At 34.0% G+C, this 27,628-nt stretch overlaps 1 protein-coding gene across 3 annotated transcripts in view; it reads left to right on the top strand.

The window, feature by feature from the left end:
* Nucleotides 1-235: 235 nt before the first annotated feature.
* Nucleotides 236-27,628, top strand: part of LOC140439063 (uncharacterized) — a 69,883-nt gene continuing 42,490 nt past the window's right edge. For all 3 annotated transcript variants that reach the window (XM_072528713.1, XM_072528714.1, XM_072528712.1), the window contains exons 1-3: nucleotides 236-389; nucleotides 17,151-17,301; nucleotides 26,981-27,090. In XM_072528713.1, coding sequence (XP_072384814.1) covers nucleotides 17,189-17,301; nucleotides 26,981-27,090 — 223 coding nt within the window. In that variant the 5' untranslated portion in view covers nucleotides 236-389; nucleotides 17,151-17,188. The remainder of the gene's footprint in view (nucleotides 390-17,150; nucleotides 17,302-26,980; nucleotides 27,091-27,628) is intronic.

Here is a 27,628-nt window from a genome sequence, read left to right as displayed (position 1 = left end):
AGTTGAAAAATGAAGGGACTGTTTTAAATGTAGCTGAATAAAATATTTCGATACTACAACAAACAAAATAAAAATAGATATGATGGTATTCAACCTACAATAGGAGATGGCACTTAAAGCCAAAGAAGAAGCTTAATATTTATGTAACCAAAATTCAGACGCTAAAAATATCAAATAAACAATAACTTATATTATCTACAATGTTATAAAATAAATATTACAAAACGAGTAACATTTTTGACATTTAAAATATAAAACACCTCGACGTCGCTCATCATCTCGCTCCACGTTCGAGAACGCCCACGGGCCTACAGGCGATGGTAGCATCGCGACGCTCTGAGCGCCAGTTTTAACGACGATCTCGTGAAAAAGCGGCGACGACTATTCAGGTTGGTATTTTACACAAGAATTTGCTTTTTTTACTTTTTGAATACTCTTTTTATTTGTACAGCATGTCGTTGTTATTTAGATCATGTCATTTTGTTTTTGTTGACGGTTTTCGAAGAAGGTTATGTCAATTTTGTTAGTTAATTTTTACCCAAGAGATGGTTCTTTATATTGTAACAATTTAAAAGCTGATTTATTATTCTATGTAATATTATTAATTTATTTTTTTATATTTTTACTAAATTTTCCTTATATTTACTCGTATTGTCATCGTTTTCTTTCCCTTAGTACTATATCTATGTGATAGTTTTTAGAACCTTTGAATGCATTTCTATGTTCTATATATTTAGGATTTTACTTTTTTTATCTTAAATATCTTAAATAATCTTTATCTGAAATATCGCTTATGTTTTGTTTTCTCGAAATGAAATAAAATACAGGATGTACAGTGTTAGTGTCTCAGAAATTCGTGTACAATTGGTGGTTGCTATAATCTTTTAATTTTTTTAATATTTTTTGTAAAAATCTATATATATATATATATATATATATATATATATATATATATATATATATACTTAATTTGTGGTAATTTAATTCTGTAACTTTTGGAACCAGTTTCGGATAAAATATTTTCAACTGTTCAAGTTCAAGTGGTTGTTGGTCAAGACAATACATCATAACTGGTCTTATGATAGTTTTAAGGATTTTTTTTAGTGTCATTTAAATGGTTCTACATACAACACACCACGCTCTTCCTTCAACTTCATCGATCCCTCTCTTACTCTACTACTAGGTTTTTAAAAATATTACCTTTGACAATCATTTCACCATCAGTTATCTTCAGTTTTAACTTTGTCATAAGTTTTTATTCGAAATCCCTTTCAGTTTTTCCTATGCTAACACATTAGTATATACTACGTAAGAACCAAGGAATTTTACCCTATAGCTTCACTGCCATCTGATCCAACACTGATGAGAATCAGTTAGTACTAAGCACCAAGCCCTGATGCAGTCCTTCTTTTACATGAAATTTATTAGTCTCCCCCATACGCCTTCCCACATATCACATATAATCTCCACATACTCACAAGGAGTATTTTTTTATGTCATTTATTATATTTTGAATGTTCTAATTTGAATTTATGACTATTGCAATTTTTAAATACTTTAATCTAGGCCTAATTTCTTGGTATTCACTCCAGTATCCACTTCGTTCGTCTATTGTTTCTCATTACAGCCACGTGGCCTGCTCTCTCTATAGCATCAGTGACTCTTGATCTTCAATCTAATTATTTTCAGCGTCTTTGTCAGTGTCATGGTTATCATTTGTGCTCCGTAGGGGAACACTGCTTATATTGGAAACCATAACACATAATTTTTAGTCCCGCCGCCAAATTATCGTGTTCTGTTGGATATATATATATATATATATATATATATATATATATATATATATATATATATATATATATATATATATAAATCATTGTGTTATTGTAGCCTTAACCTGTATAATAGTTTGATTCAGAAATTTATATTCCCTCTTGAATGTGTTACTATAATATACGAAGCTTTCTGTTCTATTAAAATATTGATCTATTAACTTAACTTTGTTCCACTGCTATTCCACTTATTTCTCATAAAAAAAATTCCCTAAATATATTTTTAGTTTCTTACTTAATTATTTGCAGAGTTCTTATATTTCTAAACATCTGTATTATCTATCAACCAATCTCGGTGTAATGGGTATTTCGAAATAGAGTGTTGAAAATTTCGAATTCTAAATTCATGAAAAATTGCCAGAAACTTGAGAGCCTGACTGCACGCAGTGCGAATACGGAGATTGTGGGATATCCGTAGAAACAACGTTATTTTTAATCAGGTGTAGGCATAAGCGGGTACAGAGAGGACAGCATATTTTGATAATAAAAATAAGAATAAATTGCATAGTTGGTTTATTTATTGCCAGAATCTTTATAAACAATATATTTTTCTTGTAATTTATATAGGTATTGTTTATCATAACATTTTTTTATTTAATAACCACCAATACGATGTTTAAGAACAATACGACAATCTGATCAAACAATTTGATCAATGAGTAACTTTTTTTTAGCCTAAATTATTTCTAAAAACTTGAGACTTAAAGTAAACTCACTAGTATCGCTTAAGTGTTGTTACCATCACTGTACTATCACTTGAACTATACTCAGTTTTTCACTTAATTAACTCGAAGGGTTCCTTCCTCTTGAGTCTTATAGCCATCTCTGTATTGTCAAAGAGCTGGATGGCCTCAACATCGACGTGTTGAAGAAGTCGTTGTTCGTGACTCTTGGCAAATTTTTTAATGGTCTTATGGTTAGTAGTATCCATTTCTATGTCCCTATGTAGGTGGTTGTTCCTATAGTATCAGGAGCGTAGGCAATGTTTTGGAATCACTGTATGATGTCTAAATTACTCTTACGAGCACAACTTTACAGCTGGATGCCATATGTCTATATATCTTTTAAAACCTGATTATACAAAACTATTTTGTTTTAGATTGACAGGGTGAATTGTCTTTCTAATAGCCAATACATTTTTTATACTTGATGTTGAGCTGTTCTATTTTTTTTAAAAAATGTCTCTCCAGCGTAGACTTGCGTCCAATGTATCGGCGTATGGTATCTGAGGATTGTTTACATTAACGGGACTGGGTTGTTTTTTTTGTTTGTAAAATTAAAGTGCAAATTTCATTTCATTTAAATTAATTTGCCAGCAATTAGTCCTGTTGTGTTGTGTGTTAAAAAATGTTTGTAGTTTTTTGTTGCTTCTTCATGATCTTAACCTACATGACAGTATCATCAACAAAGGTAGCTAATGTGTTTTATTATAATTCAGAGATATCACTAATGTATAATAGGTACAGAACTGGCCCTATTACACTACCTTGTAGTACAGCTGCATTGATTTCATTTAATTCCGGGTAGGTTTCTTATCCACTAAGTCACCACTAGTGTCATCCGTATAATTTTGCTTCTCACTTTTTAACTTTTTCTCTATCTGAAGAATCTTTTTCATCGAATCTATACATCGACGTTTGACCTAGTCTGTTAATCGCTTCGAGGATCCTCTAGGCAAAGCCCGAAACAGATTATTTTTCTTTCAACGTTTGACTGAAAAGTTAGGAACTTTTAGGTTTCACTAAAAACACTTCAGTCAAAGGCCGAAAATGGAATTTATTTCGGGGTTTGCCCAAAAGCTTTGGTCAAACCTAGGATAAACTATTCATGCTAGGAAGAGACTTTGACTATAACATATATACACAATAAATATGTAATATTGTGCTCGATAAAAACCCATCCCTTCTCTGCATATTTATTTCTTCAGAATCCTTACTCCCCATCTAAAAAATATTGTCCACGAACTCTATTTTTTTAAGTTGGCTTAATCGTAATATTCTGTCACCTACGCTCCTGAATACAGGTATTTTGCAATCAAGCTGACCGTCTAAAACGTAACAGAAATCTGAAAACTAAAATATGCTGGTAGGTGAGACATTTAAAAATAAATTTTCCTCAAAAACCATTTAGTTTACCTTGATCTTTTATTTTATCTGTATATTTACGTGTGATAGATATTTGATAGTGTCAATGACTTTTCAACCAGATGGTTGTAACAGATATTATATAAGCAGAGATTTTACTGATAGATAACAAAAAATAAAAGATAAATTAATTTTTATAAGAACGTTTCCCATTTATTTTCTTAGTTTTTAATTTTATTTTCTGTTTGTAAAAACGGCTTTTATTAAGTAGTTACTTTAAAGGTATTTTGCAGTGAATTCCCTATCCTCTGCTTATCACTCTTAATACCTTCGAATTGCTTTGCTATTAGGAATCTCTCTTACGATGAACTTTCTTGTAATCATCATTATGTGTCCTTTTGTTAGCTACAGTAAGTACCAAGATCCAGTCCACTAAATTAGTACAGAGAAATATCTGTTCCAATCCTACATTCATAACAAATCATTAAGTACTACAGGTAATTTTTGTCGTCTCTACTGTTACTGAAAATTCTAAATCAGTGCTTTAAATTCCTATAGTGCCTAAATAAGCTGTAGTATATATATATTTAGGGATTCTACAGTATTCACTGCCTTCCCTCGCTCAACCGTTTCCATCTCTCTCTGTTGTTCCATTCTCCATCGTTTAGTCCTCTCTTACTCATGGCGTCGTCTACTTCGTTCCTCCAGGATTTTCGGGGTCGTCCTCTTTTCCTCCTTCCTATGGGGCTCCATTCGGTTATTCTCTTTATCCATCTGCTGTCGCTAGTTCTTCTTACATGTCCATACCACTTTATTCTTTTTTGTTCTATATATGTTAGTATGTCTGTTTCTATTGATGTTCTTTGCTTTATTTCGTCATTACTTCTCCTATCCATTCTTGTTACCCTGCAGCATCTTCGCAGGCATTCCATCTCTGTTGCTACTATCTTACTGCTGTTTTTCTTGTTTATGATCCAATTTTCAGCCCCATATGTCATAATACTTCGCACTAATGTTTTATAAATCTGCGTTTTTGTCTTCATATTTAGGTGTCTATCCCACCATACTGAGTTAAGTTGTCGGATTGCTGTTCTTGTTTGTCCTAATCTTTGTGTAATTTCTTCCTCTGTTGTTGCCTTTTTCGTGATTATAAACCCCAGGTATTTGAATTTATCCTTTCCTTTGATTGTTACGTTGTCATCAATCTGTAGATCTTCTATGTCTTCTTCACTTGTAGATAGGTACTCTGTTTTTGCGAGGTTAATATCTAGGCCAGCCTTGGTATATTCTTCTTGTAGTTTCTTCATCATGTAGCTGAGGTCGTCTTGGTCTTGTGCAATCACTACTTGATCGTCTGCAAAACTTAATGTATATAGGTATTCGTTCCGTACCGGTACTCCCATGCCTTCGCATTTTCTTTTCCATGTAGTCAAGGCTTTCTCGAAGTATATTTTGAATAGGGTTGGAGATGTGGAACAACCCTGCAGGAGCCCTTTTGTTGTGGTGAAGTCTCCTATGATTCTTGTTCCTATTTTAATGGACACTTTATTTTCTTTATACAGAGCTTTTGTAGCTTCTATGAGTTCCGTCTGTATTTCTAATTTGTACATTGCCTCCCATAGTTCTGACCTTGGTACAGAGTCATACGCCTTTCTCAGGTCCACAAATGCCAAGTGTTTTTCTCTATTTTTTGCTTTTTTTTTCCAACAGTTGTTCCAGTGTGTATATGTGGTCTATGCATGATCTTCCTGCCGTGAAGCCTGCCTGATCCTCTCCGATTTTGCCTTTTATCGCTTGCTCTATCTTTTTTCGCAGTATCTTCCCATATAATCTTCCTATTGATGATATTACGCTTATTCTTCTGTAGTTTTCGCATCGTTTTCTATCTCCTTTCTTAAATATAGATGTCATATAATATGCCGCCGTCCATTCCTTTGGGAGCTGTTCTCCATTTATGGCTTTCTGAAATATCCATTGTATCATCCGGTGTAATTTTTTTGATCCGTATTTTATAAGCTCAGGTGAGATGCCTCCAGGTCCCGGTGCTTTCTTATTTTTGATTGCTTTTATGGCCGTTCTCATTTCCCTATCTGTTATTTCTATTTCTTGTTGTGGGAATCTGCTTCGTCTTCGCCTGTTTTCTTTTCCAATGAATTGTGGTCTTTGTTCTGTTAATAGTTCCTTGTAGTAGTCCTTCCATTCTTTGTCCTGTATATTTCCCAATTTAATTTTTTCTTTTGAGTTTTGTTTCAATCCTCTCAGTACTTTCCATGACTCCGAAGTTCTTGCACCTCCTATATATGTTTCAATATTTAAACAGATTCTTTCCCATTCTTCATTCTTTTGCTGTGTTATTTGTTTTTTCACTCTTCTATCTTTTTCTCTATATTCTTTATAAACTTCATCGTTGTTTGTAGTCAGCCATTTTCTGTATAGTTGCTTTTTTTTTGAATTATTTTTTTTGTTGGTTCATTTATTCCATAATAGTGCTGTTTATTTGTTATATGTTCTTTTTCCCCAAGGGCTTCGAATGCTGCTTGCTTTATACTCGCCTTTATATGCTCGTATATTTCTTCGATGTTGCCGTATCTGATTTCTATTAATGTTTGGTCTAGACGTTGTTGGTATAGTTCTCTTATAGATTGTTCTTGGAGTAGTTCTATATTGTATTGTTTTTCTCTTATAGTGTTCAACGGTTCTTCTGTGGAGGGGGTCTTGTTATGTTTCCAATTAATGCTCAAGCTGTAGTATCAAAGGAAATACTAAGATAATTTGGAGAAATATCGCCAGTATTGTTAGATATACTTCAATTGAAATACTTGATGTTAAACAACATTGTTGATAACATGTTTTGTTATTAAGTCAAGACGGGCCTTCAGACACGCCCCACTTATCTTAAGCTTAGAGCTAAGATTAATACCATTACAGGAATTAATATTAAACTCAACAGTTTTATGGGTTGAACTGCGTCGATTATCATTGCGCCGAGTTTTCAACATCCTCTTCGATATCGTCTTCAGGGCTTCCGAGGTCTCAGTCTCCCGAGCCCCCCAGACACTGATCAGTGATCACTAATCAATGCATTACTTACTAAATTAGTAATGAAGAGTTTGTGAGTATAATATAATTATTGGATGCGTTGACAACAAGGATGGCCTGGTATAGAGCGTATAGTTCAGCAAAGTAAATGGAGTTTTTCGAAGGGAGTTTGTATTTTTTTGTCGGTGTTGGGGTTATGACTGCAGCACCAGTATCTTCATTTGATTTAGATGCATCTGTGTATATATGTGTATAATCCTTGTAGTTATAAAGCATATCATTGAAGGCGGATTTGATTAACTGTGGGTTTGTTGAATGTTTGTGGAAAAAAATAAGGCGGGTTAGGTACTGAGGGTTCTTTATTTGCCATGGAGGTACTGAGGACGACTGGAAGGGAAAGCATTCTGGGAACTTGTAGTTTAATTGTTTTCATTTTTTTCTGCTAGTGCTTATCCTCTATGGATGTTGGCTACTACAATGGCCCATCGTATTTTATTAGCAGCTGTTCAAAATAGATATGTGGTGGTCATACCTGTCCACTCTCTCAAATTCTTAAGCCAGGATATTCGGCGGCATCCTGGTCCTCTATTTCCTTCTATTTTCCCTTCTAATCTCAATAGTAGGATTCTGTATTTATTTTCATTTCTCACTATATGTCCGAAGAATGCTAACTTTCTTTCTTTAATGGATTTCAAGACTTCAGGTTCTTTTTGTAAACGTTGCAATACTGCGTCGTTAGTTATATGATGTAGATTAAATATGATATTCTGAGCATGCGACGATAGCACCACATCTCGAAAGACTGCAACCGTCTGCAAGACACATCAGTGAGTGTCCATGCCTCTGCTCCATACATAAGAACAGAAAACACATAACAATTAACTATTTTGAGTCGGAGATGTAAGTTCAAGGTTAAATTGCAGAGAACTTTCTTCATCTGTTGGAAGGCACTCCTTGATTTTTCGATCCTACATTTAATCTCGTATGTATGATCCCAGCTGTCTGTGATGTTGCATCCTAGGGATGCTATTTTTTCTGTTTTATCCAATACCTCATTGTCTGCCATAAACTTTGCATCTGTATCTTGGTTTTTGTTTATGATCATAATTTTCGTCTTCTTATTATTAAGTTTCATTCCATATTTTCTACCGATGTTAACTACTTGATCTATCAGTCTTTGTAATCCTTCAGCACTATCCGCAATAAGGACAGTGTCGTCTGCATATCTTAGATTATTTATTACTCCACCGTTAACAATCACGCCATCAGTCGTTTCTCCTAAGCTTCCCGAAATAGATATTCAGAGCACGCATTAAACAGCAAAGGCGAGAGTATGCAACCTTGTCGTAATCCTCTTTGTATTGGGACTTCATCGGATGATTGATTGTCTACTCGAATCTTGGCTACTTGTTTCCTATAGAGATTGGGTATTATTCTTATATCCTTGTCATCGATGTCGATTCGCAAAATTTTAATAAGCCTCTCATGCTTTACTTTGTCAAATGCCTTTTCGAAGTCAATGAAACAGGCAAGGACATCTGTATTAACATCTCTTGCTCGTTGTATCAATACTTGTATGCTAAAAAGTGCTTCTCTTGTGCCAAGACCGCTGCGAAATCCAAATTGTACATCAGCAATACCCTCCCCCAATTTCTTGTATATGCATGCATGGATGATGTTTAAGAATATTTTGAGTGAGTGGTTCATGAGGCTAATGATTCGGTGTTCTTCACATTTCTTAGTATTTGCTTTTTTGGCAGTGGTATAAATATGGACATATACCAATCTTTTGGTAAAGTTCCTGTTTCATATATATGGTTAAATAATTCTGTCATAATGTCAAGTTGATTATCTTCTATCAATTCCAATACCTCAGCATATTTTCCATCAGGTCCTGACGCTTTGCTGTTTTTTAGACGACTTATAGCAGATCTTACTTCTGATTTTGTTTTTGTTGGTCCATTCTCGACCTTGTCATATACTTCAATGTGTTAGATGTCACTGAACAGTTCTGCTATTATATTCCTGCCATCTGTCCAGTTTTTCTTGCGTATTGAATAGTATGTTTCCATCTTTATTAAACAGTGCGGTGGGCATTGTTGTTCTATATATTCTTGCCATTTCTTTGATCTTCCTGTGCATATTGAATATATCATGTTTTTTCTGTAGGATCTCTATTTCTAAGCATTTCTCTAACATACAGGATTCTTTTGTTAATTTTATTTCTTTAAGTACTTTTTTGTGGTGTTCCTTGTACGTTTCTTTGTACTTTTCTTTGTAATTATTTTAAGTAGCTACTAATCCTTGCGTATAAGGGTTTGGCCGTTCTTGGCTTATTTATGAAGAGATTTGGGAAATTTTCTGTAAAACAGTTTTGAATACTAGGGTTTTTTCAGTTAGACCTGATTTTTGTGGCGTATGCTACACAAATAAAGTCTTCTGTCTTCTAGGGACAGTTCACCAAATTCACAATAAATACTTTCGATTGGTGTGATGAGACTACAATAGATAGTTTTATAGATAGTTTTATAAAGGTAGAGTAAAGGGATTTGGAATTGGGCATGGTGTTAAAATATTTCACCAGTGTGGTTAAGCTGTAAATTGGGCATTTGTTGTTAGCCAATTGTTGTATCGTCTGTCGAACTTCATTAAAGCTTGATAGATATTGTCAGTTTTCTTTTTTATATTCTAATATCTCTGGTTGCTTAATTTTATATGTTTTTTTGGATGAAGAATATGGATATTTCTGTCTTAAAATCAAATTTTAGACATTAGACGAAGATGTCAATAACACAGTATTGTCGACAATAATAAAGATGAAATTATTTTTAGAATATAATGTTTATAACTAAAATTTCTTTATCATGAAATCTACTTAAAATCGTGTTCTATCATAAATTAAGACAAACTCTTACAGAATCTAAATTGATCCTTAACAAAACATCCGAAAACAGTTTTATGTAATCAAACTAGATTATTTTAAGCCGTCTAGGAATTTTTTGTTTCTGTGGAGGTTAATTCAAATAGTTAACATCCAAACATTGTGTGGAGTTAATTTAAAATTCTCGCGATCTTCCTTTCTGACAATATAAATGATAGATACATATGTTTTTAACTATCAAAGGTTGCCAAGAGTTATATTTAACGATTTTTTTAAAAAGTAAGTTTTCTATACCGGTTGGGCCACAAAATGTAACTTATTAATTATTCTTAAAAAAATTACCTATAAGTGGAGCACTTTTCGAAACAAATAGCAAGAATTGGAAGAGATTTTTTATCTTATCTGCAGGCTGTTTGCTGTATACGAGTCGTAATGCAGCAAATTGGCTTGTAGTTAATCTTTTATTGACTATTATACAAGTTCTGGAGAATTCGGCAGATTTGCTATAGTTCGTTTCACCCTTTTGGCCGATTTGAAGTTGAAAACCACTGAAGTAACTGCCAATCAAATTACCAACGGCGGAAAGAAAGATATTTTCTAAATTAAGATTATTCAATATAGCGAAGTCATTATTTCTTACTAGAAACTTTTATTCTGTTTCCAATTTTGTGTTGTCGTGAGTTTTTTTGTGTAGGCAATATTTGTGCCAACATAATCAACATTTACCAAGGTTAGTTTATCAAGGTTTGCCGTAGGGATCTGTGCTTAGCCCTGTGTTGTTTAATCTATATACTATGGATCTACATGGTATGGGTATTAATTGTAATATTTTACAATACGCCGATGATTTCTGTCTTTATACTTCGAAAAATTCTTCATCAGGAATGTATTGATTCAATAAAACGGATTATGGACAATGCAAGAGAATTCTTTGTTAACCAAGGGTTGGAACTTACTTCGAATAAATCTGCAGTGCTCTTGTTTACTTGCCATCGCTTACCGAATATATCCAGTATTAGAATTGATAATCTTATTATACCTGTCCAAAAACACTATACTTATCTCGGCCTCACACTTGATACTAAATTAACATGGGAAGAACATATTAAAAACTGTTTAATTAAATGCGAAAGAAGCCTAATTGTTTTAAAGGTAGTTAACCGTCACCAATGGGGCACTGATCCTAAAGTTAATCTAATGTTTTATACCAAGGCATAAACCAGGCTAATTCTTAATTATATTTGCTTTTTATATGGGTCTGCTACAAATACTAGACTTAAAAAATTAGAGCGAATCCAGTACAAAGCTCTGCGTTTGGTTTTAGGTGCACTTAAATCTACACCTACTGAAAATCTATTAGCCGACTGTATGGAACCTCCATTACATTTAAGACGTCTTTTTTTAACTAAAAAGTTTGTCCCTTAATGTCAAGGTAATAAGCAAACCTACCTATTGTAAAAAATATCTGACATATCTGTGTCTAACTTAGTTGAAAAATGGTCGCATAACAAAAATTCTTCAACTTTAGCTGCAGCATTTATATTTTCACAGATGTGTCAAATCCATTTTAGGAGTTGGTTGTGCAATATGTATCCAAAGCAATCAAGAACACATTATTTTTAAATTAAACCAACAATGATCCATTTATTCCGCAGAACTGTTTGCAATATATCAAGCTCTGGAATGGACTATTAAGAAGAAAATGTCTGATCAACAAATAGTAATCGTGTCGGATTCAAAATCTGCGTTGTCTGCTTTAGATAATTCGCATGAACATATATACAAAAACAGTGTTATCGTTTAAATTTTAGAAAATCAACTAAAGATACTTAAAAGAAATTCAGTCGCTTTTATTTGGGTAAAGTCTAAAAAAGCAACTTCAAAATGATTAGAAATTAGTTCGATCAATAGAAGTGATTTAGTCTCGCTGCGTAAACAAGAATTAAAAGAAAATTAAGAAATTGAATGGAATGCTTTCTGTAACAGCAGTAAGAACTTTTATACAAAAATTCATGCTGTTTTACCTACTGTACCTTTTGCTGCAAGAAGTCGTCCCAAAAAAGTTCATTCAATGTTTGTTAGATGCCTTGTTAATCATACTACTGTGAAAGCCTATCTTTGTAGACTTAATTTAAGTGAAACAAGTTTAACAGCCAAGAAATATAATATATCAGCAGAAAAAACCAAAGATATGACAACATCTAAATACCCACTACGATGTAAAATCGAAATTGACGGAAAAATAAAAAAGTAGGAAACAAGATTTATACATCTGGGAATAGACATAACTAGTTACGAAGATGTTGAAGAAGAAAGACGACAACAATGCTTAAAAGCAAGTAAAGCGGCGGGATCTCTTAATAACACAATCTGGAAGAACAAAAACCTAAGACAAGACACAAAAACAAGAATTTATAAAGCAGCAATTAGACCTACATTAACATACACGACGGAGACAAGACCTGATACATCTAAAACAAGACGACTGCTAGAAACAATAGAGATGAAAATACTTTGACGAATATCACGGAAAAATCTGTTGGATAAGGAGATAAGCTAAAACATAAGAAGAGCATGCATAATAGAAGATTTAAATGGATGGGTGATAAAACGGAAACAGAAGTGAAACAAGCACATTAGTAGAATGGCAGAGGATAGGATAATACGAATAGCACGAGATAAGTCACCAAATGGAGGAAGAGATATTGTCAGACCAAGAAAAAGATGGAACGATAATTTAAACAATTTAGGAGGCTAATATTGAAGAAGAAATAGGCTTTAAAGCCTACATACAAGAAGGAAAAAGAAGGAAAAGAAGAAGTGAAACAGAACTCTGCGATTTTAATGGTAACATAGACGATATCAATCATTGGATGTTCGGGTGCATATATATATTGATGCTGCTATTTAAGTATCTATTCTGATAAAAGAACAAATACCTCTTCCTTGGAGTCAATCTTCTATTTTACATATCTCTCGTCGTAATATTAGGCTTAACCAATTTTTTTGAGGATATCTAAAAAGGACTAAAAGAAAAATTTTGAAAGGAATCTATAATGTGAATGTATAAATCTAGCTTTGTTCCCTCTGTCTATCCTTATGGTATATATTTACCTCCTAGCCGTTGCCTGTCTTGTGTTCTAATAAATGATATGAAAGGCACCTCAGCGTGAAAAGTATCCCTATATTATGTAATCACTTATTGGTACTAAATATTCACTTTAAGTTGGTTAGGGCCATGAATACAACGAACGAAAGTACGGTTTCTCTATGTCCAATCTACTGATTCTTGTGATACTGATGTTTCTTCTTCTTCTTCACTGCACTATCCCTATCGCCCTCCATCCGCTACGATCTTGCGCTTCTATTTCCCATTGTTGTACCCCAGTTTTAGATAAATCGGCTTCAACGTCATTCTTCCATCTTTTTCTCGGTCGGCTTACTGATCTTCTACTATCTGGTCTTTAAAAAAAACACTGTCTTTGTCTTTAACACTCTGTCATCCTTTGATCGTACCACGTGACCTGCCCATCTTATTCGGTGTCTAACTATATTTTCAGTTAAATACAGAGTAACCAATTCAGTATTGCGGCGTACTGATGTTTACAATATGTTTTGAATTTACCTCTAGGCAAAGTACTATTTTGTTAAATGCATTAGGCCAATACATCATTAAAAAATTCAAGTAGTCAAATACATTATCGTTGCTGAATAGATCAAGTTATCCAAAGCCATTAATTAAGTAAAAAAATGATCAATATTTAAGCCACGTATTTGACTTGAGATCGGACTTGTAATAATTAATTTTAGCCCTGTTAGTGTCTCTTAGAGTCCTTCGTAAAGGGTGGTGTTTTATTGTGGTGTTTACACTGACACTTGTAAATACTGAAAGAAAAAGTCAACAGCAAGAATATACCAACAATAGCGAATTAATAGAATATCGGAGATATATCATGTACAATTATACACAGTACATACGCAACACACAATACACAAACACAAAACATAAACATAAATTATAAAAACTCAAAATACACAAACAAATAAACTAATAAAAAATACTACTAAAAGTAGGCTATCTCTTTTATTATCTGGTTGACATTGACGATCACCACATTGTAATTATAGAAAAAAATAAATGATTTTAAAAATATAATAATGATTCATACACCTCCAAATCCATTGTACAGTATTCTATAATAATAGAAAGAATACAGGTCATTTCTATTACTTGAAAAATCTTAGCAAATATCTTTAAAATAAATATAATTAACTGTTCTAGAAATCGTCGGTGTACAAAGCAATTTGATGTACAAAAACAATTAGTCACTTGAATTAAGATCATGGTAATCATGCAGCAGATGTGAGTCACAGACTTTTATTTTTGCCATTCACTTGTGTCTGTTCACCTTACTGTAACGAGTAATATTTATAGTAACTACTTACTGTATTATTGGTTTCAAAGCCAACATTTTTTTTCAACAATCAAAGCAATCTTTTGTATGAATAATCTAAATACAAACAAAAAGCTTTAGGTTTACAAAAATGAAAACAGCAAATAAAACTTATTTTGAGATAATTTTAGATTGAAGTTATAGTTGGGACTATCTATGTTTACCGATACTGCATCAGTTTGTATCTGAATAAGGTAACATGCGGTCCAATTTTTGTATAAACTCCTAAACAAGAAAACAATAATTGTTTTAAACTTGTAAATGGCCTGCATACAACAGCAACTAATGGTTACTTTAAATTTGGCGTCCCTAGGAATGGGGCTATCCGTCTAGTTTAGGAAGGGCGAGTTAAGTTCTATAGCACTTAGGCCACAATTCACCTACTGTGCATCCTCCCAGGAAGCTGTCGTCCTTAGCTCATTGTCCATCCTGCCAATTCTAGGAAGGTGGACAAGTCACCAGGGGACATCTCCCTTATGTGGGAAGATGTGCGCCACGAATCGCCGAACGCGTACTCTCGTATTAATGATAAATCCGGGCTTTCCCATAAGACATGCTCTACAGTATCGTCTTCTCGTTCACACTTCCTGCATAGAAGTGTGTCTACTAGCCCCAGTGTGTGAAGGTGTTTGTTTAGTTCACAATGACCAGTTAAAAAACCAACTGTCTAGTTTAAATTTTTTCCTAGTCATTTCCAAGTACTCTTTTGATGCTGACTTTTCAAGGTTACTTAGTGTTACCCTGGCAAGTCTACATCCTTGCCCTTCTTCCCATCTTTTTGCGATTTGCGTATGAGAGTGACATTTGACAATTTCCGCGATTGTTGTAATTGACCAACCAAAAAGATCCTCAGGTCCTAAGAGTCTTAGGCCTGCCGCCTTTCTAGCCAATTGGTCAGCAATGCGGTTGCCTTTAGTCCTATTGTGTCCTTTCCCCCACCTTCATATGATGGTGTTATCATCGGAAGCGTTTGTTAGTGACTCAGGACACTCCATTACTAACTCTGAGGTGATACGTGGTCTATTTAAGGTTAGTAGCGCTTGTCTGCTGTCTGTGCAGATTATTATAGTTTTCCCGGTTATACTTTTTTGGGTTACTTCTTTTGCGGCTATGAAGATACCAGCCAGTTCTGTCTGAGCTATGTATTTTTGCCCATATCCCACTTTATTCTTAGGTTTTGTGATCTGACATCAGTGTATATGCAATACGCAGTTGCCACGTTTCTCTCCCTATACTGTCTTGTTTCGATTTTGTACGGTTTGTCAAAGTTACTTGAGTCGCAGCCTGCTCGTAGCAGGGGTAGCGCCTCCAGCCCCCCCCCCAAAAAACGAATTCTCAATTGTCCCATTCCTACATCAAGGTTTGCACCAGATGAGTGCAGTCGCATCATTGTCACCAGCGCCACCCCTCTTTGACATATATGTCTGTAGGAGTGATGCCAATAACCAACTTCATTGCAGCAGTTGGTGTTGTTTTCATGGCACCTGTTATATTTATGGAAGCTATCCGGTGAATTTGATTTAATTTGAATCGCTGTTGCCTGTAGCACTTTCGGTAGCCAAGCAATAGCTCCGTAAGTTAGCATTGACCTTATGACAGCAGTGTAGACCCAGTCTATCAGCCTGGGCGAAAGTCCCCAGGTGCGTCCGACTTTTCATCGACATTGCTCATAGGCAATATAATATGCTCTTTTAGCTCTACCCTCTAATTGTGAGTTCCATGTTAACTTCATGTCAAGGACAATACCAAGAGACTTCACCTCGTCAGAAAAGTTTAGACTGTAGTTTAGAATCTTTGAGGTAATAAACCCGTGATTATTCTTTTTCTGGTTAAGAGGACCATTTCTATCTTCTTAGGATTTATAGATAGTGAGTGTTCCTTGCAGCATGTTTCTCTTAGTAGAAGAGCAACTTGTAATCTCTCACATGGTGTGTTCTAAAACTTACCGCTTGATTTGGTCAACCAGGGTATCTAGAACTATGTTCCAGAGGAATGGTGATAGCACCCCTTCTTGTGGACACCCCCTCGTAACCATGCCTCTAACAAAAACGTCTTCTACATTTTTGCGTATTGCTCTATTAGAGAGCATACCGAATATCCATTCGTTTACGGCTAGGGGAACATTCATGACATTGAGCTCTTGGCTAATGGTTGGGAATGTTTTTTTATCAAACGCTCCCCCATTGTCTATGAATATACCTAGGGTGGAATATTTATATAGCCCCTAGGAATGGGAATATATCTAATTCTGAAGTTTTTCTAATTTGGAACGTCAACCACTGACTTTTCTTTTCCTTTTCTTATTTACCTTTCTTTTATTTTCGTTACTTGCACTGTTACACAATGTCGGCTTTCCTAATTATATTTCTTCAAAAGAAGTTTTTATAGTGGCTCACACCACATGGTTGTTTACAGATATGTATCTAAGAGTCTTACAGTTTCTTTGTTTTTTGCTCAATAATTCTTGCTGTTGGGCGATCTTCGACCATCTTGACCTATTCTCTCGAAGTTTGAACTTAATTAGTGGCACTACTAGACTTTCCCTAATATATTTGTTTGCTACACCTCTGATAGTCAAATATTTTTTCCCGTAATTATTCTATCGGGTAGTTGTCCCTATAACCACATATCAGATAAGTAGTCAGTTAAGAGTACGAGTATAGACCCAACCGTACTCTAAACGTCATATTTAATTTGTTTGGAGTACCAGCTCTAAAATTCAAAAGCTTATCGATGGAAAGATAGTTATCAATAACTGCAGAATGACAAGATTTATAAAATAGGGAAATATGTAAAGTTTTTGTTTAATCCATTTTTTTGATTAATACCCAAATTTACAATAATTTCATTTTATTTGCAGGTGTAGATTAGATACGAAAGTCGATTATTAGCGACAAAATGGCAAGACTGGTAAATAAACAGTTTAATTCTCCGATTGGTCTATATTCCCAACAGAACATTCAGGAAGTATTGGATAGGGAATCCCATCTGTTAGAAAATGGTGCAGTGGGGTAAGTTTTACCTTCTTATCTATACAGTTACTTAATACAATTTAATCTGCTATTCGTAATACGTCATAATTTGATTCGAGGTTCATAAATCATTTAACAAATTTTAAATTCATGTTAATAATCATATTTGAAATGGTGAAGGCTATGGTAGGTATTGTAAAATATGTAGGTTTAAAACATATGATTATTTTACTTAAAACTTATTTGGAAGCAACTTCAAAAATCTATAGATTATCAAAGATAATCTATTTGCTGCATATTTCATCTTGTCTTTCAATAAAGTGGTAGCGTGCCTTTTAAGGCAGCTAACATGCACCTGCTATTTAAATCCTGTTCTCTTATTTTATTGCGAATTCACTTACTTCTTTTGCTGCCTCCAAGAATTCTAGGACTGTATACCTTTCTATTTTCTTTGGACAATTCTCCGTTTTTCTATGTTGGTTGGAAATATCTTTAGCAAAATAACCTAAATAGATGTCTGGATGGACAGCAAACAAATTATAGAAGAGGTAATCATCATCAAAACTCAAAGGTCCATTGCAAAAGGTTCATTGGCAAAAGGCCTAAACTAACAATGCACTGTACTGAAAAAAGCAGAGACTACCTACCGAAAATATGTAAATATGATTTGCGTAAAATAAGATAAAAATTAAAATATTTTCTCCGTTTTGGCGTGAACTTTTATCGGCTTAATGTTAGCAGTTTGGCAAAGGAAGAAGGAAATGGCGACACAACGAAATGCAAAAACTATGCAAGTATAGCACTATTAGAAGTGGTCTATAAAATACTTGCAAAAATTATTAGGAAAATAAAAATGAAATATGAAAACTAAGTTGTCGAAGAATACAAGAGATGGTTTTGACCCGGAAAAACCACTATTGATGAAAAAAGTATGTTAAATTCATTTAATGTCATAGATACGAACAAAACTGAGGATTACATATTATGTTATTTATCGATTTTAAACATGAATACGACTTCATAAACCGAAGAATGCTGTAAGAGGCCATGAAAACATTAGAAATACCAGAAAAGCTTATAAGACCTGCGAAAATGACGTCTAGGAACACGAGGTATACGGTACTATGGAATAAAGCTTTTTCAGGCAGTTTATAGTAAATAGAGGTTTAAAACAAAGGGATCCGCAATCAAGGAATTTATTCAACGTAATAGGTAATAGAAGAAATCGTAAAAAGATCAAATATGTGGTAATACTAGCGAGAAATAAAAATTTCTAGAAATTTGAAGATGAATCTAAAACATACGGACTAAAAATAAACCTATCAAAACCCAATATATGGGAATGAGAGGAGACATATCAAATGATAGCAGATATATCAAAATGAAAGAGACAAAGGCTTGTCTATAGTTATAAAAAGTGAGAGAATTTGAATACTTAGGAGTAACCAAAATGAACACGGGAAAAGAAGAAAAAGAAATAAACTAAAGATTAATAAAGAAGAGCAGAGCGGCAGGGTCACTAAATTCAATATATAGGCCGATGAGTCTAGGTAGATTATAGGTCGGTCAGTTCCATGAGCTTTTTTAATCCATTGATCCATCCATCCGTTTCTTTTTCTGCTACCATTCTTTCTAGTGTTGAATCTTTTCTCTCCAGTTTGCAATTTCTACCTTTAATATATCCTCTAGTAGTCGGTCTTTCCATCTTATTTTTGGTCTTCCTCTAAGTACTGGTTTATAGTTCGTTATCCTCCTTATAAGTGCGCCTTCTTCTCTTCTTTCTGTGTATCCAAACTATATCAGTCTTTGTGCTTTAATAAATTTTACTATGTCTTTTCCTTCGGGTATATATATTATTTCATGGTTCATCAGTCTTCTATATTCTACAGTTTTTCTTCATCTTTTTTCGTAAGCCACATTACTTCCGCTCCATATGCTATCACCGGTCTAATTGCTGCTTATATTTTTTTTGGCTTTATATTTTTGCTCAGATTTTTGTTCTTAAGTAGTCAGTGATATTTCCAATACACCCCGTACTCCGCTTTAATTATTTCGCTTATTTATGCACACCTTACATTTTTGCCATCCACTAATACCCCCAAGTATTTAAAGTAACCGATTTATTCTCATCGATTTTTATTTCTGTTATTCTGCTAACATATTTTTTTCTGATTGATTATTAGTCCTCTGTTCTTTGATTTTATTATCAACGTAAGAAGTGTTTCTCCTAGTTTTTGTTTGTCACGTACCACCAACGCTAGATCGTCCGCGTATCCTTTGTGTTGAACTTTTAATAATTGTTTTTGTCAGCTCTCCCTCTCTGATTACTTCTTTGCTGATAGCTTTACTCTTTCCAAATACTACTTCTCCATACTCATCTCTCCCGTTTTTCAATTCTCTTCACCGCTACACTAAATTCAATACTGAAAGCAAAAAATGTGTCAAGAGTAGCTAAACTGCGAGTCTACGAGACAGTAATCAGACCCACGATGATGCAGCCCTCGAAATGTATATTATAAACCTTCAAGAAGAGAAGAAAATAGACATGTGGGAAAGAAAGGCACTTAGAAAAATTTCGGTAGGAATACAGACAGTAGAGAATATCTGAAGAAGACGAACAACTAAAAAAATAATGAGGATGTATAAAAAGCCAATAATTACGATAAAAATACATTAAAGATTAGGATGTCTTGGTTATATTATACGAATGTCAGAGAACCGAAATGTTACAACAATATTGAAGGAGGGGGAAAAAGGAAAAAATGAAGGGGGGATGGTTGAAAGCAGTAAAGCACGATTTGTCAGAAATAAGCGTGAGAAATTGAAGAGAAAAAGTAAATGATCGGAACAAATTGGCCTGTAGCGCTGTAAGTATATTATTTGAAGTCTGCCATACGCAGAGGTATGATACCCACAAACTAACGTTAATAAAACAAAAATAAAGTTCGACATCCACCCTGACATTTAACGTTCTAAATTGTGTACATGCACTGTACTGGAAATGTACACAATTATTTTTTGGAAATCCACCAAAAATTTGCGTACTTTGTAGACAAACATAATATGCAGTTTACGCTATATTTTTAGATTGTTGATTAGCATTTGTCTTGTGCCTTAATAATGTACCATTTCTTATGTTTCTAATTATGTTGAAAATTCATGCTATTTACCTTGGCTGTCAAAAAGTTTATATATTTCAAACGTGTAAAAACACGTCAGTTATGACCGTGGTGACAAAAACACGCTATTTTTGTTTTATTTATAAATTAATTTATAGATGTGTTTATGAGTTTATTTAAAAACAGGATTATTTAACAATTATATATTTATGTATACGTGTATTGGTATATTTAAAAAAATATATACTAGCAAAAGCACTAAAATACTAAAAATAAAAGCACTAAAATAAAAAATAAAACAGCTTTATTATTAAAAATACTATTTCTTGTGATGATTTAAATTATATCGCCATCAAGGAAAACATTAGGCCTGACTATGAGAAAAGCTTTTTTTCGTTTGGTAGGTTAGTCATTCTCCCACAAGAGTTAAAACTTTTATCTAATTTTATTATAAAAGGGATTTAGAAGATAGAAGAAAAGCTAAAATACAAATAAATATACAAATACAACAGAAACGTGGAAACGTTATGAAGCAGCAAAGAAACAAGCCAAACTAACCTCCAGAAAAAAGAAAGAAAGAAACTTTGTTATAATAAACAAAGAGATAAAGAATTTTTACCAAGAAGTCACAGTTAATAAAGCTACAGGTCCCGGAATCGCATGCTACTGCAGGAATAAAGAAGGGATGCTAATAGATGAGTTAACAAGAAAACTAGAGAGGTGGGCAGAATACTTTGAGGAACTGCTGAACCCAGAGAAAAATACCAATGAAATACAATCACAAACCGGGCCGGAGCAAAGCAATAATGAGGCCGAAATAAACGAACCTTCAGATAAGGAGATAGAGGAAATAATAAAGCAGCTGGAGAATAACTAGAGTTCAGAAGAAAACGGTATAACAGCAAAAATATTCAAAGAAGGTGGACAGCTATTCATTAAATAAATAACCAACCTAATAAAAGGAATTTGGAAAAATGACAAATTACCACAAGGCTGGAAAAATGCATTCATATATCATTTATATATTCATATCCACAAAAAGATATTCGCTTTATTAATAAGAAACCAACTAACAAAATATTTTTCTGAAAAAATAGGTGAATATTAGGGAGGGTTTAGAAGAGGAAAGTCTACATCTGATCAGATTTTTACGATGAAACAAATATTGCACAGCAGCTACGAACAAAATCTAGGTTAGCATAGTTCACGGGAAGGTTATCAGATACTTTCATGGTAAGAAAAGGATTAAGACAAGGAGATCCACTGTCCACAACTTTATTTAAAATTATCCAAGAAGCTATCCTACCACAAGGATGTGTAGAGGCAGATTTTATAATATTATACTACAAGAGACATTAAGTTATCGCTTTTGCAGACAATATTGCATTGGTTAAGAAATTTGAAAAAGTGGATCAATTCGAATACCTTGGATGACGATTACAAATAGAGCGGAAGAAAATACTGAAATGGAAAAAATCATCACTGAAGGAAGTAGAGCTCTAGAAGCACTAAATATAATGACCAATATAAACGAAATGATATGCTACATACGAATTAAGGGAGAACGATACAACGTTTCGATTATCTCAGCGCATGCACCAACGGAAGAGAAGGATGAAGATATCAAGGATGACTTCTACGATGCCCTAGAAAGAGAGATAGATATGATGCCCAAACAAGATATGCGCATACTCTGCGGGGACTTTAATACTAAAATAGGCAAACGATATACGTTATATAAATAACGTTGGATATATTCCACAATATATCCAACGACAATGGCTTAAGACTTATAGAAACTGCAGCAGCTAATAATATGCTAATAAAGTCAATCATGTTTTCGCATAAAGACATCCATAAGCAAACCTGGGTCTCAAACGACCATATTACGCGCAACCAAATTGACCACATCATTGTAGATGCCCGTCATGGGAACAATATTATAGACGTAAGAAGCCTGAGAGGAATAGACGGAGACACATCAGACAATAATATAGAACAGCTATGGGAAACGACTGCCAAAATAATAATCAAGACAACGGACAAGATTTTTGGAAGGAATAGGCAGAAGAGGGCAAAAACATGGTATGACGAGAAATGCCAGAAACAGCTGGAAAAAAGACAAACAGTAAGGAAGACTTCAATACAACTGCAAACAGACCAAAGTAAAAAGGAATATGACGACTGCCGAAAAGAAACAAGAAAAATAATACGAACAAAGAAAAGAAACTATGCACAACAAAAATATGAAGCTATGGAGAGAGACCGGCCCAAACCAGGCTCCAGAGAATTCTATAAAGCAATTTCCTCTGAGAAAAAAGACATAGAACCAATTACATCCATACACTAAGAGAGAATCAAGGCCGTATGGTAATCGACGGTAAAGAAGTAACTGAAGAATGAAAAGAGTATTTTAGGAACCTTCTAAACATCATACAGGAAGAACAGCACAAAGAAGAGATCTATATAACAGCGGTCATGCCCGTCAAAAATCCCTCCTTTAAAAAAACCCAAAAGGCCTTAAATATGGGGGAGACGCACTACATCGCCAAATTCACCAGCTAATAACGCACATATGATTAGAAGAAAGGATACCAGCACGATGAAAGGAAAACATAATAGTGCGCATCCACAAAAAAGAGGACAACACAAAATGTTCGAATTATAAAGGAATTTCACTCCTAAACACGGCATATAAAACCCTCTCAAACATCATTCTTAGTAAACTAATCACTTATGCTGAAAATGTCCTAGGCGAATATCAAACCGGTATTAGGGCCAACAGATCAACAATGGATCAACTATTCACGCTGAGAAAACTTCTAGAAAAGGGATGGGAGTATAACAGACCCATACACAATCTTTTCATAGACTTTCGACAGGCATATGATAGCGTAGAAAGAAGTCAAGTATGGAATGCCATGATGGAGTTCTCAATACCAAAGAAACTCATTCGGATAATCAAAGTCTGTATGGAGGGTGGAATATCTAAAGTACGTGTAAATAATAAATTGTCTGGCAGCTTTGAAATCAACAGTGGACTCAAACAGGGCAATGCGTTATCTAAACTACTTTTTAACCTTGTATTAGAGAAAGCCATGAGGTCGGCCGAAATAAAAACGGAATTGCTATCGGTACAAGGTCCCAAGCTATTACTCGCATATGCAGATGACATAGATCTCGTTGGAGACTCCATCCTATCCACGAAAGACATCTTCAACAAGGTGGAAGGAGCAACAAGTGAAGTAGGGCTGAAGATAAATGAAGAGAAGACGAAATATATGTGTATAAATAAAACGACACGAAGAGACAGAATAGGACAAAATGTGACGGTCAACACCTTCAATTTCGAAAGAGTACAACGTTTTAAATATCTAGGTTGATGGAAGACCGAACAAATTGGAAAAAAAGTTGTACAGTCAGCCAAGACCCACCCAAGGTTGTAGCGCTACGTGATGATGATGATCAGAAGCGCTCTGAACAGCATCAGAGACAATCTGAACTACATCAGAGACAAATTGACATGACACGTAACATGAAAAGTCCATGTCACGTGTCACGTCATGTCATCTCTGATATAATCCGTGTCACGTATCATGTCAATTCGTCTCTGATGTAGTTCAAAGCGCCTCTGATGGTGTTCAGATCATAACTGATGTTGTTCAGAGCGCTGCTGATGGTGTTCAGAACAGTGGCCTACAACTCAGGCATGCCCAGGAAATGTGCGCTCAAGTGAGGTTTTTTCTACTGACATGTTTACAGGGTATCCACAAACAGTCTTGCAAAGAAAATATTAACAGGAGGAGCGAGTAAAAAGCGCAGACGGAGAAGACATAAAAAAGTGGTTAGAAGAGGTTAAAATCGTTTTAAGAAAACTAAGATTACTGGACTGGGACGAAAAACAAAGATGAGTGAAAAAAAAATAGCGAAGAAAATAAGCCATTTGATATAAAAAACATGCATGAGTAGCGTTTTTTATTTAAAAATTAAATGAAAAAAAATGTTAGATACCATAAAAATGTAAGTTTGATTATCTACGTTATGAACGTAGTGATTTTGCAGTGGGATTTCGTACTATTAAAATTTCTGCTTTTTTCAAATACAAATTCAAAAGAATTAAGATAACGGAAAACACGTTTTTATGGACTTTTGATTACTTTTGCCAATATATACAGAAGAGTGTTTTCGTCAGTAATGTAGTAAAATAATGACTTTCCAAAGTCTTGAAGCATAATGAAATCTATTAAAATGAGTCAACATAAAAAACTGACTTCTTAAAAATTGAGAATTCTAGAAATATTAATTGGCATCTTTGGAATTTGCGATCTGGTTTTGCAATAAAGTTTTGAATACCTTACATATAACCTATAACCATATAAAATTTAAATACAGCAACTAAATTGTGAAATGTTTGCCATTTTGTCGGCAATTACTGTTTCACCTAGATCTTCCCTAATTTATCCATTCTTCATTTTTTGGATTTTTATCATTTTACTAGCAATAACTCATTAATAAATTAGTCTAATTAACAAATGTGTCATAGCAATCAATACATATTTGCAAATCTGATTACATTTACATTTCTATGGGTGTGCGGCAAGGTTCTCTGATTGGCCCGATATTATTTCTTTATTTACCTTAATGAAATTGTGTCAAAAATTCCGCTGTACACTTTACACTCTATGCAGATGATACTTCAATACTTACCAGATAAATCACATGTATTACTTGAAAATAAATGTATCGAACTCTTGTGTGATCTTAGTTATCGGTTTTCCTTAAATTATTTACATCTTAATGCTCTGTTGTTTGTCAAAAACTGCTATTAATATTAAAGTATTATTAATCTATGTAAGCATTCTAATTTCCACCATATATATTCATTGATCTTCCTTTTTTAACAGCTCCTAAAGTTTTTCTGTTAGTTTTATTGGACTCTTTCTGTTGCAACATATCACTCCCCTCCGCCTCTTTTATATAGTCCACTCTTGCTCTAGAACAGCGTAAAAGTTTTTTGATCAAGGAGCACTATTCAGAGGAAGCACTTACCATATTGCACCTAAAACCTGTATAGGTGCCACAGAGAACGAGATATATTAGTTGGATGGAGGGTGGATATTAACCATTACATTTTCTATTCACTTTATTAAATTTTTTATAAGAAACTTAATTACATATAACGAAAATCAAAAATAAAATGAACACACAGATCCTATTTCTAAAATCTTAAAAAACGTAATGTCTCCAATTTAATGTGAAGAATATGGCTGATTTGATTTGCACAGGCTAGTAATATCCGGTTGAATTTGGGATAACTGCAATCGAATGTCAGGTTCCGCATTCAGTCAAGATCTATATTTTGTTTTAGTGGCCACATAGGCAGAGAATTCTGCGTTACATAAATATATTTTTGCAAAAGGGAGAAGAATAATTTTCGGTTTATCTGACAAAAATCTGTATCAGGCATTCACACTGATGAGATGTTCAGGAAGCTGGTTTTTTTAACATTGCAAGGTATGGATCAGCAACCCAGAAGTTTTCTTTAATTTTGTCGTGGAAGTCACCAAGAAAATAATTATAAAAGTTTTCAAGTAAATTTAGCAGATGAGTGTGGAACTCGTTAAAGACATCTTCAGGTATGTCCGATTCCAGTTCTTCTTTAAATTCTGTGATTAGTGGAAAGCTATCCAGATTTTTGTTTTTCACCGATTCTGCCCAAAAAATTAATTTCTTCCTTTACACTTGTATTTTATCACTAGCATTAAAGACAGTTATTGTCTTTCCCTGAAGTCAGAGACTGACTAAATTGACCTTGTTAAAATATCTGTTAAATATCCCAATTTAATTAACCAATGATCGTTACACAATCGATCACCCAAGGCAAAATTGGTTTCAATTAGGAAGGTTCTAATTTCAGCTCTCATTTCAAAGAGCGTAGCTAAACATTGGCCGCGAGAAAGCCACCTTACTTCCGTATGAAAAAGTAAAGACGAGTGTATACTGCCCATGTCATCGCACACCACTCTAAACAGCACCTTGTATTCAGTGGTCGTGATTTGATCAAATTAATTATCTTCACGGTTTCGTCCAAGACTACTTTTAAGGAAAGGGGCATGTTTTTTACAGCGAGGCTATGGTGGTGGATACAGTGGCTATTGCTGCATTCCTTGGCTTGATTATGATAGATAAATATCCAATAAAAATACATTTTTGACAATCTATTTCTGATTTTTAATACTACTGCACAATTTAATTAACATTATCTTGTAATGTTAATTTGACATGATATCTCACTGTTGCTTTCAGACATCGATATAGTGGAACTTTTTTTCTAATGTTTAACCGTTTATTATCGCCATATAGCAGAGTACCTGTAAATGCTTTGCGAAGCACAGTTTGAGAAACGCTGCTCTAGAGTCTACTACTATATTGCTATTATTAAACTACTATAGTCCTTCCACCACTATAGGACGCATGTTTTTTGGTATAGAATTGCGGTAAGAAAATTAACCACATCAAAACCACATCAAAAGTATTTATTCCTTTTTTACTGATATTTTACTGTGAATTTCTATGCTACATATAATATTTTGTTTCAGCATCGACTTCAACAATCCAGACGTTGGAAAACCCAACAACTTAAAAAATTCCGCTGTCTTGAGAATGTTAGAGGAAGAGGAAAATAGGCAACGAAACGGTTACGGACCAGGTAAAAGGCTTCTAATTGTTTCAGTTTATACTCACCGCATACTGACACCATTTTGAAACTTCAACTAACCCATAATACATAACTAACGTATTTAGTGAATCGTTTAGCTTTCAACATCTAAACCAGACACAACAGTTGATATTTTTTTCAAACGGAAGTGATTTTTGCATTTAATTTTGATGGTTACAAAGACAAAAGTTTTAAAAATGTTTAAAAATGAGAAGCATTTACACTTATAAGAAACTAGACTTGTTATCTTACGGTTTCCTGATACAATTGCATACTCATATTAACTCCTATTGAAATTAGTATTTTGTGACAGTTAATTTTTTCAAATCAAATTTTTTCTCATAATTTTTTATTAATTTTTGAGTGTTACAACAAGATATGTTTTTAAATTCTTAAAAATAGCCATGTTGTAAAAACAACCTGTATATTGTAATCGTCAGCTATCGTGTTAACGTGTGTGCGACTGACTCCCTATATCAGGGACCCGCTCCTCCCCCGCTTTATATAACTTAGGACAAGGACAGACAGT

This window comes from Diabrotica undecimpunctata, chromosome 4 (assembly GCF_040954645.1).
Source record: "Diabrotica undecimpunctata isolate CICGRU chromosome 4, icDiaUnde3, whole genome shotgun sequence".
Classification (NCBI taxonomy): Eukaryota; Metazoa; Arthropoda; class Insecta; order Coleoptera; family Chrysomelidae; genus Diabrotica; species Diabrotica undecimpunctata.
Note: the sequence above shows the minus strand (reverse complement) of the source record. Positions and strands in the feature narration are given on the sequence as shown.